The sequence below is a fragment of the Triplophysa dalaica genome, chromosome 12 (genome assembly GCF_015846415.1).
Source record: "Triplophysa dalaica isolate WHDGS20190420 chromosome 12, ASM1584641v1, whole genome shotgun sequence".
In the NCBI taxonomy this organism is placed as follows: domain Eukaryota; kingdom Metazoa; phylum Chordata; class Actinopteri; order Cypriniformes; family Nemacheilidae; genus Triplophysa; species Triplophysa dalaica.
The window spans coordinates 12,450,047-12,466,102 of record NC_079553.1 but is presented as its reverse complement, the minus strand read 5'-3'; the positions used below and the strand labels follow the sequence as shown (position 1 = coordinate 12,466,102).

Here is a 16,056-nt window from a genome sequence, read left to right as displayed (position 1 = left end):
AAAGTGGCACAAGTAAATATAAATAGTTAGACAACTTAACACTTCAAAACGCTATAAAAAGTATTTTACTAAACCCTTGTTAATAGAACCGCATTTATATGTTAAAATATAAGTCTATGCACAAGTTTTCTATAAAAAAAGAAATAAACAAGCGTTATGGATGTGAAAAAGGGACACCGTAACTTTCCTCTTCATATAAACTCACAAAACATTTTAAATAGTGTTAGTTCTTTCGGTTTCAGCACTGCTTAACCTGACATATCCACGGAGCAGTCTTACTTAAGAGGATTCTTTTCCTAGGAGTTGTAGACAACAGTGTGGTGTGCACTTTTGGAAGTGGATGTCCAGCAGGAGGGTTTCTTTATCAATTTGTTCATCTATAAAGAGACAAGAAAAGAGACAAGAGAAGAATGTAAGGAAACTGGCCAACCCAGAGCACAATGGATTATAATAAACATATAAAGAAGTACATTAACATTTTACCTAAATAATGTTTACCTTTAAGCCTGTTATGAAAAACATCCACGTTCCAGTTGACATTCTCTTGAATAGAATGATCCATTAATATTAGCTGTTATTCTGCAACCTGTCAGTGGGGGGAAAAAGAAGAGTGGGATCTAGTACAGAAAGCGAAATACAGTCTTAAAAAATAATATTATAAACGTTAAAACAACCCTTCACTAATTCGACACACTCGGGAATAAGTTTAAGTCTAAAAAGAGCAACAATTGTTCGTCTCATATACCCAAAATTAACTATATCGCATTGTTAACCACTAACGTTATAAGAGCCAGCGGCTATTCCCGAAGCAATGGCCGAGATAGAGCTGCTCTCCACGGAGACACGACCGCTGACAGCCTGAAGCTCACACCTCCGACAGCGTCTTAACAAAATCTCAAAGAGGCGTTATGTTTATATATAAATCACGTATTTGAGTTCTTAACAACAACATTCTCGTCTAAAAGACTATTAAATCTAAGTTCCGTCACCGAACATTAGCGGTATTTATAAAAAAAAATGAGCTGGATGTTTGCTTTTGCCACGTCGCTCTCGTGTCGACCTTAAACTAATATCAAGTTGCCTAAGTTACTGAACTAAATTCCTCACACAAGTCACACATTTCAGAGGAAATGTTCACCAAAAAGGAAGTTTAAATGATTAAAAAGCTGTAAATTAGAACAACGTGGGCATAACGTTACAGACTAGCTATCCAAAGCTAACGAAGCTAGATTGTAACGTTACTTTCAAACCTAATGCGAACAGCCGAATTTTGCATACTTTTGCATTTTTTTTTACAGTAATAGTTTTATAGTACCATGGCAGTACAACCGTGTGTGGAGTGGACTTCACTCTTGACATACAGCCAGTCACACCGTATAGAGCTCATTTATGCATAATGGCTGGACTGCGTTCACTATTACTGTGTGTGTGTTTTAGGGCTGTCAAATGATTAATTAAATCCAAAACTAAAGTTTGTGCGTACTGTGCATTTGAATCATAATATATAATAATTAAATATATAATACAAACAAGAAATTATACAATAAAACAAATAATTTAATAAATAATAATAACAAAATTAAATATCAATATAATAATTATAATTTGTATAACATTTAAGAAATATTGAATATAAAAATGTATAAACTTTTATTTATAATTTCAATTATTGGGAAATATAAATACATCTAAATATAACTAAAATATATATAGTATATACATGTATTTGTATGTGTTTATGAAAACAAAATTAATATGCTCGGTAATATATTTTCAATAGTCAATGAATGTTTACATGTTGTGTTCAATAAAAACATGAAAACGTATAATGTTTGTGCGGAATTAGTTTAAGCAGACTGTGTTTCTCTATTGTTGTGACTTAGATGAAGATCAGAACACATTTTATGACCAATTTATGAAGAAATCCAAGTAAGCCCAGAGGGTTCACATACTTTTTCTTTCAACTGTAAATATCAACACAGCATCTAAAAACCAGCCAGACATGTGTTAAATTTATAGATGTGTAAATATGAAGCAACGTTTAATGTGTAATACATTTTATTTCTAACACTGTCTTCCTGTGAGACACATTTCATTCCACACACATGCACAGTCTCGATCACACACGACACATAGAACTACACAGTACATGCACACTCTTATGATACAGAGAGAAATAATATCCATAAATACACACACACAAACACAAACACAATATGTAATACAGACACACCTATGCATATATAATTCACACTGCTGTGCACGAGACTTCAAGGTCCTACAGGATGTTTTTGACATCATCAGCGATAACTCACGAACAGTTCGATTGACAGAAGTGTGTCTAGAGTTGTTCAGAATGAGGAGCGCTATAAAATGATGTAAATAGTTTGGGTATATGTCAAATGTCACGTGATACACAATTGTTTAGTTCGCGTTCGGCATCGCTGTAGCGCCACCTAGTGTCCGACATTGGTGGTTCCGTGTATCTGAGTAGCGACAAGGACTACTAGCGTCTGACCGAGTCTCAGCTCTGTCGGTCCTACGGTTTGGGCTGCCCGATCAGTCTTATGGCAGAATAATAATAATAATAAAACCTACGGCCTCTTCGCTTCGGCCTCGAACCCTAACAATAATGAAGAGTAAACAGAAAGCCTTTGAGAAAATAAAAATGGTCAAAAGGGCTACATTGCTTGATTGGGCTTTTATTTTGACAACGGAAGTCTAAGGTTATCAGTGGTCAACATGTGTTTACATCATACGAAGAAGACAGCTGTATTCTGTTTACAGTCTTGTTTTGCACCTACTTCATTTGAAGCAAGCGCGTCCAAACCACAGCCTGTAAGTATTATTAAAACGTTATGTTTATTACACTTCCAAATAGTGTAGTTTTTGTGTGAATAAGCAACTTTTGTAAGCTGTAATTTTTCAGCAGCCAGAAACTTTACCATTGTTTTGGTGAAGCCACTGTGTCGATCAATGTAGAGTGTCTGTCTTTTTTTATTACTTGGATTCATGATAAAAAATCTGTCTAGATTAATTTTATAAACTGTAAGGATTCAGCAGTCAGTTACGTTAGCTCTCGGCTAACGCATTTAACATTGTTTTGCTTAGCTGTCTTTACTGTTTAGTCGTGGGTCCGTTAGCATAGAAAAGTGTAATTAACGTTAGAACACAAATCGATGGCATTTTTAACCTACAGTATCTCAGTGTACTGATAAGCCTTCGGAGTAATGTTGCCGGGTGAGGTGGATCATTTTCTAGCCCAAAGGCTCACTAAAACCTGCCCACTCCAACAAAAACAAGCCCCAAAATTGAACTGCCAAATTAATGTGATAGCATTTTATTACAATTGCAGTCAACCCCGTTGACCATTTCAGGTAACTTATCTGTCACAGTCACCAGCTCTAGTGCCCTTTCAAATCCAGTAGAGGGTACTGCCCTCATCAAATGGACTGCCATATCACACTACATTACCCATAACCATTGACCAGACTCATTATCTGTTATTGTCTGTGCTGAAAACAAAAAACAGGGGTGTTACAATCCTATAGCAGCAAGCTAGAAAAAATAGGAAGTAGGAAGACAAGACCATGGCTCTGTCCGAAATGAGTAAAAGTCATGTAAGACGAGCTGGACCGGCAAAGCAAAATCTCATGTCGCGAGGCTGTACCAATGTTCGAATTGTCCTACCCTGTCAGATATCCTTACTGCAGGTCAAAATTTAGAAGCGCAAAAAATATGTCTAAAGAAAGCTTGAAGTGTCTACTTTTATATGATCCAATTTATATTTATATTTTCGGATTATATACAATGTATGAAGGTGAAGACTGGTGCAGTTTCTCCCGCATCAGCTTGTTATGTGATCACATCCTTGCCCAGATCGCTCTATTTTACATGATCTGCGCAAGCCACAAACAATGGCACAACAAAACAGCAATAATCTTTGTTAAACATGTTGATTGAACTATTGTTTGTTTTTTTCCTTACTGTTTACCATGATGTTACTATAGTAAACGTGTAGTAATCATGTTTTTTGGGCAACGGTTTTGTCAGAGCTCTTGTTATTCTTAATTTTGGACATATTTTCATTTTTACACCTGACATATATATGTGTTCAAAATATCAGTTATTGGTCTTCTTGACCTGTAATAATCGACATCGGCCCTGAAAAACGCATATCGGTCAACCTCTAGTTGTTTATACGTTATAGGTCAAAGAGCATACGGTTCACATGACCATAAAACATGGCAGACTCAGTATGTACGAATGTATTCATACTACTCCCACTCTTACTGTATGGAACGTAGTGTTTAAATGGCCAATTGCTAGGTACTTATTGAAATTCAGTACGTACTGTCACTGTATGCGATTTCAGACGCAGCCTTCGTCTTATTTGTAAATCCTACAATTTTATACGTCTACAATAAAAAAATAAATCCTTTTTAGTAGTATTTAATGTGAAAATGTTTTTTATTTGTCAGGTCTGTTTTACATACAACAGAGATGTTCAGTGCAACAGTTTTGTAAAAAAATAGAATGTCAAAAAGGAGGAGTGATCCAGACCCATGCAGAATGAAACATGAAGATATTGAGGAACAAAGAGGTTGGTGTCCATTCTTGCATCTTCAGTAATGATTGGTAAGGCAGTTCATGAGGTTTTGCTGTTTAAATCTAGATCAGTTAAGTAAAAAAAAATGAGGTCAAAACTTTACATCACCTTTGCAGAATCTGGAGGAATTTTCTGAATTAATTAACTCAGTCCTACCCTGAACAAGTTATTGCACAAATAAACGTTAACAATGTTCACACCAAAGAATAATAACTGAATTTTTAAAAATAGCTCAGTTAAAAATTATACATGCCCCTAATTCTTAATAATGTATGATGTCACCTGTACAATCAATGACAGTTTTTATGTTTTGTCAAACACATACAAACACTTATTTACATGGGGCCCGTTTCAGAAAGAATGTTTAGGGAGCTTTCTCACCTTTAGTTCGGTTCATTTGGTCAGGACCAATGGGAAAAAATGACACATTGTAGCATTTTTCAGCGGTGTTGGTCCTTTTCACACCACACTGATTTCTATGGTACTAGGTACTAGAATACATGGAGATGGTGGTCTAGTGGGTTAAACCACGGAACTGGTAAATCAAAGGTTGCTGGTTCGATCCCAGCAGCCACCACCAGTGTGTCCTTGAGCAAGACACTTTACTCCATGTTGCTCCAGGGGGATTGTCCCTGTAATAAGTGCACTGTAAGTCGCTTTGGATAAAAGCGTCTGCCAAATGACTAAAATGTAAAATGTATGGTCCAAACCAGTTGAAACAAACCAAAATGCAGTCACGTGATGACACCACATCATTCGTTGGGGAGAGAACGTATTTCCTAAACTGCTTTTTTAAATGAAATAACTCACTGTCAACATCGCGATGTGGTAACGTCAGCCCGGTCAGCTTGGCTAGCATCAGTCTCATCAATGTTAGCAGCGATGACAATCTCAAAAACATCCACCGGGGTCAACATCCAGTTTTGTCCAAAGTATATTAACGAGGTCATCATACTTGGATGTAGCTCTGGTGGAGTTTCTTTACCTTGACCCGGCTTTGTTCCAATAGATCTATTAAACCCCAATGAATCTATTAAACAATGAAAATATTGCGCTGTTCTTGTGAGTATTCGAAAATTGGGATGTAATATGGTCATCAGACCAAATTTCTACGGACTCCGCACCTCCTCACAACTGAAACGTTGTCCGCGAGTTGCCATGCTGGTGCAAACTATCAACAAACACTTGTCATCATTCCATAATGCACAACGCAGCTTACTTATATCGCTTATTGCTCCTAAACTCTTTGTAAGCTAAATGTCTAAATGTAAATGTAGTACGGCAGCTGGTTTAGTCCAAAAAAGTGCAGAACTTTTTGCATTTGGGTCTGTTCAAGGTAAGATCACGCTCTCACCACAAACGAACCGCTCCAGGGTTCGTTTGAAAGCGTACCGAGACCACCTCTTCAAGGAGATCTCGGTACGCTTATTAGGTCCACTTTTGGAGCAGACTGGAGTGTGATTGCTGCATTCACACCTGCCCACACGAACCTCACCAAGAACAAAAAATAACTCTTGTGCGATTCAACTGTACTAAATGAGTCCGGTGTGAAAGCACTCTTAGTGAAAACTTTAAACGTATTAACCCCAAAATGAGGTTAACTCTGGGTTTTCCATTTCAGAATGCGAGGGATGTCAAATCGGAGACAGAGGGGTAACTCAAGCCCGTTTCTTAAAGAGAGTTAACTTAGACTCAGAGTCAGTAACCATAGTAAGTTACTCTGTGAACCTAACCTGGTCGGGAGCAGGGTTCTTTGGTAAACCCAGAGTTTCTTTCGATCTCCTCTCCTTTTTAAAGCGCAAGTGGTGTACCTGATTCATTATATTGTCATTCATGCCACACCTTTTAACCACACAGAGACCATCTCCGTGACCAAAATGTCATATGTGGTTTTATAGAGGATCCTGTGTGTGAAGAGGCTGCATTAATTCATAGGGATGTACTTTGATTTCAGGAGAATAATTTAGGACCTGAGTGGAATTTTGTAATTTCTCTGTGTATTTTAATTAAAACTGTAACAATTTATTTACAGTGAATACAGTAACATCAGCCATTATTAGATTTATTAGATCAGAGCATAGTTTTCTATGGATAAAATCACAATTTTAATCTGAGCTTTCGTTATATAAGAGGGAATCGTATTCACGCGAACATCATGTAAGTGTTAGAACTGAAAAAAACCTTGTTACTGTATGAATAAAGAAATTAATATATATAGACATCAATGCAGAAATGAAGCGATAATTTCAGTTTTTTCATTCATTTATTCCTACATTTACTGATAATTTTTTTTGTTTATTGTTTATCTATTGATTAATTCAAACTAAAGTCATTTTCAGCACATTAAGAAGTAAGAAGGCGTGAAAGAGAACTCCGTTTAGTATTTTGTGCTCTTTCTCTCTTGGCGTGCGCATCTCAAAGAACCCGCAAGACCTGAAGTCTTTTAGTGATTATTTCTCATGAAAGCTGAATTGATACACGTTTGGCTTATATCAATAGCGACTTACAAATAAATTGTATTTATCGTGACGTATAACGCTTTAACAATGTATAATTGATAGATATGTGAAGGAGGGGGGTGACTGAATGTGCCGCTTACGTTTTCAGTTAATTGATCAAACTTGTCGTACTGGCAGGGAACATTTTCGCAAAATGTGACCATTTAGTCGCTGTCTAGAGCCTTGTTTCAGTTTTAAGGTAAGAAATTACGTTTAAATGTAACGGACAGGCAATTTGTTTTAATAATTTGTAAATATAACATCATATATGTTATTAAAAAATATTTTGTGTAATATTAAACTGTACCTGTCAAAATGAGCATCCTGGTTACTGTGTTATTAGTTTTGTGTGCGGTTTTTATCTGGAAATTACAAACCTGCAAATGTCACTACATTTGAATCAAACATTCCAACAAGCCGAGAAGTATAGCGCGTATCTAATATTTTGTTATTATTTTTTGTTTAGTATATGGAAATGACTGAAGAAAATGAAAAACACCAGAATGTAATCTATAATATTAAAAACATAGTTCTTTTGATGCATTTCAGATTTGTTGAAGGATGAAAGTGATGAACTGAATGAAGTGAAGAAGAAACATCAGTGTCAGAAACCTCTGAATCCTGAAACGCTAGAAATTGCCTCTAGTAGTGTCGAAGAACAGAAGATTTTCTTTCCGAAAAGAAAGCAAAAAACACAAGAAGGCACGTCTTTCAACTGTTCTCAGTGTGGAAAGAGTTTTAAACATAAACATCATCTTGAGGGGCACATGAGAATTCACACTGGAGAGCGCCCATACACATGTCCTCAGTGTGGAAAGAGTTTCACACACAAACATCATCTCGTCGTGCACATAAAAATTCACACTGGAGTGCAGCCCTACTCATGTCCTCACTGTGGAAAGAGTTTTATACGAAAATCAAGTCTTCATGGGCACATGAGAATTCACACTGGAGAGCGCCCATTCACATGTCCCCAGTGTGGGAAGAGTGTCAAACACAAATCAACACTTGACAGTCACATGAAAATTCACACTGGAGAGCGTCCATATACATGTTTTCAATGTGGAAAGAGTTTTAGACTGAAAAGTTGTCTTGAAGTTCACATGAGAATTCACACAGAAGAGCGTCCGTACCCATGTCCTCAGTGTGGAAAGAGTTTCAAACACAAACAGAATCTTGTGGTGCACATGAGAATTCACAGTGGCGAGTGCCCGTATGCATGTCTTCAGTGTGGAAAGAGTTTTAAACACAAAGCAACTCTCGAAGTACACAAGAGAATTCACACTGAAGAGTGCCCATACGCATGTCTTCAGTGTGAAAAGAATTTTGAACGGAAATCAAGTCTTGAGGCGCACATGAGAATTCACACTGAAGAGCGCCCATACACATGTCCTCAGTGTGAAAAGAGCTTCACACACAAACAGAATCTTGTGGTGCACATAAAAATTCACACAGGAGAGCATCCATACTCATGTCCTCACTGTGGAAAGAGTTTTATACGGAAATCAAGTCTTCATGGGCATATGAGAATTCACACTGGAGAACATCCATATTCATGTCTTCAGTGTGGAAAGGGATTTGTACAGAAATCAAATCTTGAGGCACACAAGAAAATTCACACTGGAGAGCGCCCATACACATGTCCTCAGTGTGAAAAGAGTTTCACACAAAAATCTAATCTTAAAATTCATATGAAAATTCACACTGGAGAGCATCCGTATTCATGTCTTCAGTGTGGAAAGGGATTTGTACAGAAATCAAGTCTTGAGACGCATAAGAAAATTCACACTGGAGATCGCCCATACACATGTCCTCAGTGTGGAAAGAGTTTCAAACATAAACATCATCTTGAGGGGCACACGAAAATTCACACTGGGGAGCGCCCATACACATGTCCTCAGTGTGGAAAGAGTTTCATACAAAAATCAAGTCTTGACTGGCATACAAGAAATCACAATGGAGAACGCCTATAAGCATGTTGGAATGGGATTCCAACAGCCACTGTCTAAGAGACCTTGTGACTAGAGACTTTTATTATGCCATATGAACTGAAACCTGCACTACATCACATTTACACTTATTAAGTCAATTTCTGTTTATGCACAAAAATACATAAATTAACGTAGAACTGTTGATTATTCCATGTGTGTATGCCTAATGTATGCCTTTGATGATGTGTTGTTCTATTAATACAAGTGTACAAATCAATATTGACAAAATAGTTTAGTTTTATGCGACATTCAGCGAATGAGACAAAGACACACTGAACACAGGTTGATATATTTATTTGTTTTGAGGTTTACATATATCGAATACACAAGCAAACAGTTTGTACTGTTTCCATGGTAAACTGTCATGTGACTATGCAAATGTCGCCATTTAACTCCCCCATTCCATTAAAAGGCGTAGTTCAACAGTTTAGTTCAACGAGAGAATGTGTTTGGTGTAATGTTACTTCTTGTATTGAAAAAGTTTAATTTTGCATCATCTATAATACCTATAAAAAAAATGTAGTTTCAAATGTTTATGCAATGCTAAAACAACTTTTTTTGGCTTCTATTCCTGGAACTTTCATGCATTCAAATGACCGCTTTTCAGGATTTGTTGAAAAATGAAAATTCTGACTTCATTTACTCACCCTAAGGTTGTTCAACACCTGTATAAATTTCTTTGTTCTACTGAACACAGAGGAAGATATTTGGAAGAATGTCAGTTACCAAAAAGAACTCATCCCTCATTTACGGCCATGGCAGAAAAAACAACTATTGTACAATAATACTATTGGAGTCAATAGAGGATGAGATCTGTTTGGTTACTAGCTAGTCCTATACCTGTGAAGTTTAAAGACAGCGCCACCTAGCATTAAAACTTTTTTTAAAATAAAATTGATCATAACTCTTTGTCTGAAATTCATTTTCTGAAGGTCATTATTCACACTTGACATGGATGTATCTGATGTCCACAAGATGTCCATCAATCATCCTCTGTGCTCTTCTTGTGATTTGCACTCATGGCTGTAGTATATTCTTCATGGTTTGTGCGATTACTCTGTAACTTTGTGCATGTTTCAGCCTTTCTCTTATTTTAGCTTCCTAGATTGATTGTTCTGACGTCTCTCCAGTGTTCAGCTCTCATTCTGAGCATGTGTTTAATTTGACCGTACAGATCCTCTTGTATATTATCATTCAGTGTCTGTTCTGTTGTAGCAAACTAAGAAATTCTCTTTTGTTTTGGCTTCTTTGCTCGCCGCTCTCTCTAGGGTCTTTTCCCTCCTTAATGAAATCTGATATATAAAGCTAATTTCATTGCATGCATCCAAATATAAGGTACCAGCATTCACAAAGCTCTACTATTTGTATGTATTAATATTATTTAACTATCTTTAAATGTATAAATTGTATTTTTGTTATTTAAAAAATTTTCGGGGTCATTTTGACTACATATATTTAAATAAATGAAAAAAAATTCAAATAGGAAGTATTGAAATATGTCTTTTTAATTCACTCACAATTTATGAGAAAAACTATATGCTCATAATAACAACAAGAAACAATTAAACAGTATGCAGTATGTATCTTTTATGTAAATGTATTTTTCCGAAGAGAAAAACAATTCATTAAAGCTATTTTTAACTTCTCTACTGTATGTGCCTGTTTGTGTTTTGCTAATGGCAATTTTTTATTTATTTATTATATATATTTTTTATATTTTCTAAATAGGAAAATGTTTTTATTATCATCATTTTTTAAAGCAACGTGGTATATAATTAAGACAGGCATTAAGGTCTTTAATCCTTAATATAAATAATCATGAAGAGTAAACAAACAAAGCCTTGCTAAAATAAAAAAAATGATAAGGGCTACATTGCTTGATGTGACTCTTATTTTCACAACGGAAGTGGGTTATCATTGGTCAACATGCGATAAAATCACATGAAAAAATATAATCAGTTTATATTATATATTATAAATCAGTTTTGCTTTGTACCCACTTCATTTGGAGCAAGCTTCTCAGAACCACAAGCCTGTAAGTATGATTAAAGCGGCTCTGCAATGGTGTTTCATGCATTCTTACTTCTTTACAATGTTAAACGTGTTGTCTTCTCATGTTTGACATGGTCAACTTGTCAAAAAACAAGTTGAGCGCATAACATAGTATTTTCTGTGCTCGATACACTCCCCCAGCGATCGTACAGCTTTCCATATAAAACTGTTTTGTAACAATTTTGCTTAGTCCCTTATTGGGCAATTCTCCCGAAAAAGCATGCGGCACCCCCAGGCGGCAGCATGGAGAGCAGTCACTTTCACTTGTGTTCAGGAGAGAGAGAGAGAGAGAGCATACGTTCATGAAGTTCAGGTGTTTGTTTTGTTCACTGCATTTGGGTGATGAATGTATATTAACTGTGGATATAACGCTGGATTTGGAGATCGTTTGAAACTGATATATGGAGCCGTCCCAGCGCTAAAAGATGCCGGACATGAGCCGCATGCAGTGAGTGAAACTGATGTCTGTGTTTTATTGGCAATGGGTGCGCATGTGCTTTAGTTCAGCCTAACCCCAAACATACCATATACAACCTCAAACAGTCTGAGGCCCCGAAACTCCCACTTTCCATGCCGGCCAATAAAATTGTACTCTCTTGCTAAGGGGTGGACAAAAAGGAAGGCCATCATTTTTCTTTATGCATCATCAACAGTACTCCCTCCAATTTCTGCCACCAAAGCAACCTAATGGAAAATAGGACTATCATTATTCTGGGTTATATCCATAAATTACTGCTAGTCTCCCGTTTGTTTATTTATCATGGAAACTCTCGTAAAATTTGTAACCCGCGAATGTAAACGCAAACTGCTATCCAATCACAGCGGTGGGCGTTTACTTCCAAGTGTCTTCAATGCCATTAAAACCGAGCGTTTGCAGAGCTGGCCTCAAAACGTATTGATGTTTTTGGATGTAAAAACCATGCGAACGTCATAAGTGGATCTCATATAACAGTATAAAACAATAAACAAGCACAGTTCATCAGAACTTTAACACAGATCATTTTAGTGCAAACCATTAGCCCAAATGGCGCAAAGTAATACTTGAGTGAGATGAAATCATTTGCAGACAGCTTGGTTCCCCCAAGTAAAAAAATCCCATGAAGGGTAATGGTAACCTGGCTACTGACTGACCGAGATTGGTAACGTAATAGCCAATCCGAGGCGTCTCAATGAGTCACCAGTAGAGTTCTCCTTACTCTTCTCTTCCCATCACTATGGTACAAGTTGATCTTGGTCTCATCTGTCCATAGGATGTTGTTCCAGAACTGTGAAGGCTTTTTTAGATGTTGTTTTGCAAACTCTAATCTGGCAAACTCTAATCTGGCTTTCCTGTTTTTAGGGCTCACCAATGGTTTACATCTTGTGGTGAACCCTCTGTATTCACTCTTGTGAAGTGTTGTCTTGATCTTTGACTTTGACACACATACACTTACATCCTGGAGAGTGTTCTTGATCTGGCCAACTGTTGTGAAGGGTGTTTTCTTCACCAGGGAAAGAATTCTTCATCCACCGCAGTTGTTTTCCGTGGTCTTCCGGGTCTTTTGGTGTTGCTGAGCTCACCGGTGCGTTCCTTCTTTTTAAGAATGATCCAAACAGTTGTTTTGGCCACGCCTAATGTTTTTGATATCTCTCTGATGGGTTTGTTTTGTTTTTTCAGCCTAATGATGGCTTGCTTCACTGATAGTGACAGCTCTTTGGATCTCATCTTGACAGTTGACAGCAACAGATTCCAAATGCAAATAGCACACTTGAAATGAACTCTGGACCTTATCTCAGCTCATTGTAATTGGGATAGTGAGGGAATAACACACACCTGGCCATGGAACAGCTGAGAAGCCAATTGTCCCATTACTTTTGGTCCCTTAACAAGTGGGAGGCACATATGCAAACTGTTTTAGTTCCTACGCCATTCACCTGATTTGGATGTAAATACCCTCAAATTAAAACTGATAGTCTGCAGTTAAAGGACATCTTGTTTGTTTCATTTGAAATCCATTGTGGTGGTGTATATAGGGCCAAAAATGTTAGAATTGTTTCAATGTCCCAATATTTATGGACCTGACTTTATGTTTTTGATCCCCGAGAAAAGTTTACTTTGTACTTGGTGGAGAAATACTTGTTGGGAAGCACAGAGGTAAAACATTTCTGATAATTGTTCACCAGGTTTGCACATGTGTCAGGATACAGTTTAGTCCACTCCTCTGTAAATCGTGGAGTTTAACCCTCCTTCACATATTTATTATAGGACTAGGGTCTAGAGACTGGCTAGAACATTTCATATGCTTCTCCTTAAGTCACTCTTGGCACTCTTGGTTGTCTTGGCAATGTGTTTTGGGTCTTTGTCATGTTATAGGCACATGCACAACCCCTCTTCAGTGATGGTTCTCGTCCAAGATTTTACGTTACACTGGCCCGTCCCTCAGCCCCTCAATGTGGTGAAGTCATCATGTGCCCGTAGCAGAGAAAAAGCTAACCACCATATATGCACTGTGGTTAGCTCTCTCTCTACACCCACCAACATAGGCTCACGTGGTCCTAAAAGTTATTAGTAAAATACATTAGCGGTACTCAATAGTTGTTTTTTGAAATGCCAAAAATGAATTAACCAAAGCTGAAGAAATGGTTCTTTGGTAAAATAATATCAAAGACACAATTTTACCTTGCTATCTAATTACATTTATACAGGGACTTTTTGCGGATCGGAAATTAAACCTAAAGTTTAATTAAACCTTAATGGTAGACTTCCATAGAGAGCATGCAATTTGCTTTGTTCTCTATGGAAGTCTACCATTAAGGTTTGAGCTTGAGTTTTCAGTTGAAATTTGCAAATTTTACATAAATTAGAAGTTTTTGCTGAATTAAATTGTTTGTTTGTTTGATAAATTATCAGCAAAATAGGGATGTGAAAATGACCGATAGTGTTATTGTACAGCAGGGGGCGCTCTTCATCTACTTCAGATTTAAAATTCACTTATATAAGCAATTCTTCTTTGCACAGAGTTGCACACAAATGTATATGAAATGCGTAAAAATCTATGAGTTTTGCATAGAATAATTTACAATGTCAAAGTAAGTGTAAAGAGCCCTTTTTTGATTAAAGTACTAAAATTTTCATAGGCCTATAAAATGTCCATTCTTAGGAGCTGGACATGCAGAACACCGAAGGAAAACACATCATTTTTGAAAGAAGTTGTTTCTGTCTGCCTGATGAATGGCTCTGGTACTGTTTTCCACCAGCTAATGTTAACCTTGTTGAATTAAGTTGAAACTGTTAATGAACTGGTGAATCGTCTTATGAATAAATTTGGCAAAATTAATAAAAAGTGCTAGTCTAAGTACCAAAAAATATGGAATTCATTGTCATTCACTATTCTATGAATTAATTGAACTATCACTAGAGATCACCTGGAATAAACAACCAAATGAGCATTGTTTCACATTAGTCTGAATTTAAATGTTTGTTGACAAGTGTTGTTACTGTCCAAATGATTTAGGCTGAGGTGTATTCATTTACCCTGATAATCTAATATCTTATGTAATGTCCTCTTATAATTTGGTACTTCTGTACAAATCATATTGGCAGTTTAATATCAATACGATTTTGCATATTCATTCCTCAATGTGACACAAGCGCACTTAAATCTCTTTGTTTCTGAGATACAAGAAAGCATTTTAGTTACATTTCAGCTGGCTAAAGCACCTAAAATCACAGATACTTCGACTACACCACATGCAGTGAACAGATTTATTGAATTGTTTTTCCACTACAACTTCAATTTGTCTAAATGAGTCTAGTACCCAGAGAGCCTGAAAGCTCTGCTCTAATTGACATGAAGAGGGAAAGAAGCAGAAAGACTGACGAGAGGAGGGGAAAGTCTTGTGATTGATGGCCTGTGAATTCCGGGTTATTCAAAGAGGCCTGTAACTATGACTGATCCTCCTGTTAGGAGACGGGGAAATTGAAGGAAGCATTCCAGAATAATAACTCGTTAGTCTTGAGTCAATTTTAGCAAAGGAACTCTCAGAGAAACCTAGAGACTCTTCGATGCTAACCACCCGATCCAAGATTACTTAGGGGTCTGTTCATTTCCTTTGATAATGTGACGTAACCCTGCAACGCCTCAGGTGGTCTAATAACCAATTCCAACTGTCAACGCATTCATCCCTGTCAAAGTTTTGCCAAAGGGGCAGAAAAGTGACATCTCTGGGGGCATACGGGTTACTTCTGCGGCTCCCCTGACATCATTTAGGATAGCAAAGACTGCACATACAAACAGCAAAGTCGCTAGTGTTAAAAAAGGTCAAATGAACACTCACAGTGTATATGTAATCCACATTTTTACCTTTTTAACACTGGCGATGTTGCTGTGCAGTAATTAAAATGACCAGATGCTACACATTTATAATTGACCAAAATATAAACGGTTCATTATTTATTCATCATTTATTAAAATCCAATAACAGTTTTTGCATTGATCCAAATGGTATTCCCTTCTATTCGACTGGGCGTTTTGTTTTTGTTTTCTCTACCCCGCAACCAGTTCTCCTCAGGCATTCAAAAACAACGCCAGATCCATTTAAGAGTAAACTTAGCAATTGTGCCACAGACATTGTGGAGCGCACTACTCGTAATTTACTATCTGGACATTTAGCTTGACTGACTGTCATTTGCAATAGAGTAGGAAGTCATTATGAGTGACGGAGATGCTTTTATTGGGCTCAGGTGGCATCCAGAGACTGATGAGAGCAAGGATATGAACGCCGGCCGTTTTGATAAAGTGTTCCATTAAATGTGTTTCTCTCTGGACAAACAGGATCTAACTGCCTCAAGACCTGTGACTCTGCTACTGTAGTTACACCATCTTGTCTATAATACGGGAGGGTTGTCTAATGTAAAGGGATAATT

At 37.0% G+C, this 16,056-nt stretch overlaps 1 protein-coding gene across 2 annotated transcripts; it reads left to right on the top strand.

Annotated features, from left to right (window-relative positions):
* Positions 1 to 2,567: 2,567 nt before the first annotated feature.
* LOC130433402 (gastrula zinc finger protein XlCGF57.1-like) lies at positions 2,568 to 10,007 on the top strand. 2 transcript variants are annotated; one of them, XM_056763249.1, is made up of 3 exons: positions 2,568 to 2,838; positions 4,482 to 4,638; positions 7,657 to 10,007. In XM_056763249.1, the coding sequence occupies exons 2-3, from the start codon at positions 4,632 to 4,634 to the stop codon at positions 9,078 to 9,080; spliced, it is 1,431 nt and encodes a 476-aa protein (XP_056619227.1). In that variant the 5' UTR covers positions 2,568 to 2,838; positions 4,482 to 4,631; the 3' UTR covers positions 9,081 to 10,007. The 2 variants fall into 2 exon arrangements, with proteins under 2 accessions (XP_056619227.1, XP_056619226.1); XM_056763248.1 differs by having other exon boundaries at positions 2,569 to 2,838; positions 4,482 to 4,603.
* The last annotated feature ends 6,049 nt before the right edge of the window (positions 10,008 to 16,056 follow it).

Excerpts from the sequence above, each read along its gene's own strand:
- LOC130433402 (XM_056763248.1), top strand. The coding sequence starts at position 4,537 with ATGTCAAAAAGGAGGAGTGATCCAGACCCATGCAGAATGAAACATGAA. Across the intron at positions 4,604-7,656 it reads AGATATTGAGGAACAAAGAG|ATTTGTTGAAGGATGAAAGT; the intron begins GTTGGTGTCCAT and ends GATGCATTTCAG.